Source organism: Quercus lobata, chromosome 2 (genome assembly GCF_001633185.2).
Source record: "Quercus lobata isolate SW786 chromosome 2, ValleyOak3.0 Primary Assembly, whole genome shotgun sequence".
Taxonomy (NCBI): domain Eukaryota; kingdom Viridiplantae; phylum Streptophyta; class Magnoliopsida; order Fagales; family Fagaceae; genus Quercus; species Quercus lobata.
The window spans coordinates 24,334,593-24,336,831 of NC_044905.1; the positions used below are offsets into that span (position 1 = coordinate 24,334,593).

At 44.1% G+C, this 2,239-nt stretch overlaps 1 protein-coding gene across 1 annotated transcript; it reads left to right on the forward strand.

Annotated features, from left to right (window-relative positions):
• Positions 1-692: 692 nt before the first annotated feature.
• Positions 693-1,339, forward strand: LOC115961675. The gene is made up of 3 exons (XM_031080614.1): positions 693-783; positions 836-983; positions 1,111-1,339. Exons 1-3 carry the CDS (start codon positions 693-695, stop codon positions 1,337-1,339), a joined length of 468 nt encoding a protein of 155 aa, XP_030936474.1.
• Positions 1,340-2,239: the final 900 nt, after the last annotated feature.

Sequence of the window (2,239 nt, forward strand, 5' to 3'; positions counted from 1 at the left end):
CAGCCATCATGGCACAAGCTTTGGCAGACTTCATCGCCGAGTTCACCTTTCCGGACGAAGACGGTCTCACCAACGAAGCTAAACGATGGACGATACAGACTGATGGTTCGTCAGCCCAAAAGCAGGGGGGAGTAGGGGTCGTCATAACCACCCTGGACGAAAAAGTGCTCAAATATGGAGTTCAACTAAAATTTCTTGCTACCAATAATGAAGCTGAATACGAAGGAATACTGACGGGGTTGAGGCTCGGAAAGGCGCTTGGAGCTAAGAAACTATTAGTCCAAAGTGATTCAAAGCTGGTGATCGAGCAAATCAAGGGAGAGTACGAAGCAAAAGAAGAAAGAATGCAGAATAACCTTAGGTTGACGAAACATCTTACTCAAGAGTTCGATAAGGTGGAATTCGTTCAGATCCCCAAAAGCTAAAACATGGTGGCAGACGAAGTCTCGAAGCTAGCATCGTCAGAAGAAGGGGAGATAAGCATAGGCTTGGCAATGGAAGTCCAGAAACTCCCCAGCATTGAAGAAGTTCCAACTTTCACAATCCAGAGCACAAACAGCTGGATGACACCATTAGTTTCTTTCCTCTAGGACGGGCACCTCCCTCAGAATACAAAAGAGGCCAAAAAGATTAAGAAGAGGGCGGCCAGATTTATGATCCTTAATGACACCTTATACAAGAGAGGCTTCTCCATGCCTTACTTGAAATGTGTTGACGAAGAAGAAGCCAAGTACATATGGAAGAAATCCACGAAGGAATTTGCGGCGACCATGCCGGCCCTAGGTCCCTAGTAAACAAGGTAATACGAACAAGTTATTTCTGGCCTACTATGCAGGTGGACGCAGTGGAGCTCGTCAAGAAGTGCGACAAGTGCCAACGATACAGGAATGTCCAACGGCTTCTAGCAGAGAAACTGACGACGATAGCCTTCCCGTGGCCATTCGCATGATGGGGAATCGACATCGTCGGTCCATTACCCCAAGGTAAAGGTCAGGTAAAATTCCTACTAGTTGCTATTGATTACTTCACAAAGTGGGTCAAAGCAGAGACTCTAGTAACAATCACCGAGGCAAGAATTCGGAACTTTGTGTGGAAGAATATAATTTGCAGGTTTGGAATTCCATTGACGATTATATCAGATAATAGGAGGCAGTTCGACAATGAAGGCTTTAGAGACTTCTGTTCAAATCTAGCCATCAAGAACCAATTCTCATCCTTAGGGCATCCCCAGGCAAATGGACAGATAGAAGTAACGAATCGGACACTACTCAAGATTATTAAAGCCAAGCTGGATGACGGGAAGGGTGCTTGGCCAGAAGAATTGCCTAATGTCCTGTGAGCTTACAGAACCATAGCGAGAACCCCAACGAGAGAAACCCTATTCAGGCTTACCTATGGCACTGAAGCAATAATCTCGGTCGAAGTAGGAGTAACAAGCATCAAGCGAGAGATATTCAACGAAGAGAGCAATGACGATCAACTGCAACTCAACCTGGACTGTTTGGATGAAGTAAGAGACAAAGCTTCCAGCAAAATGACGAAGTACCAGCAGAAGATGGCCGAATACTACAATAAGAGGGTGAAACTCAAACGACTTGACATAGGCGACCTCGTCCTGCGCAAGGTTACCACAGCAACTAAAGACCCTGCCGAAGGAAAGCTTGGCCCTACATGGGAAAGACCTTATCGAGTCGTCCACTACTGTAGGCAAGACAGTTATCACCTGGAAACCATAGACGGACAGAGACTCCCTTGGACATGGAACATTGAGCACTTGAAGACGTACCACCAATAGATGTAACAAATGAATATATTCATTCCTGAAATTAATAAAATAATTATTCACCTAATGTCTTTATGCAAGCAGGTCTAGTCAACCGTACAAAACAAAATGGCCAAGTAACAAGATTCCACTTTGACGGATGTAAGTTACTGACGAAGCCAAATAAACACGACAAGATCTCTTAAATGGGTGAGTCATAAAATGGCCAAATAACAAGATTCCGCATTGACAGATGTAAGTTACTGACGAAACCAAACAAACACGACAAAATCCCTTAAATGGGTGTAAGTCATAAAATGGCTAAGTAACAAGATTCCGCCTCGACAGATGTAAGTTACCGACGAAGCCAAACAAACACGACAAGATCCCTTAAATGGGTGTAAGTCATAAAATAGCCAAGTAACAAGATTCCGCATTGACGGATGTAAGTTACTGACAAACCCAAAAAAAAAAAAA

Excerpts from the sequence above, each read along its gene's own strand:
- LOC115961675 (XM_031080614.1), top strand. The coding sequence starts at position 693 with ATGCCTTACTTGAAATGTGTTGACGAAGAAGAAGCCAAGTACATATGG. Across the intron at positions 784-835 it reads GGCGACCATGCCGGCCCTAG|GTGGACGCAGTGGAGCTCGT; the intron begins GTCCCTAGTAAA and ends CCTACTATGCAG. Across the intron at positions 984-1,110 it reads CGTCGGTCCATTACCCCAAG|GTTTGGAATTCCATTGACGA; the intron begins GTAAAGGTCAGG and ends TATAATTTGCAG.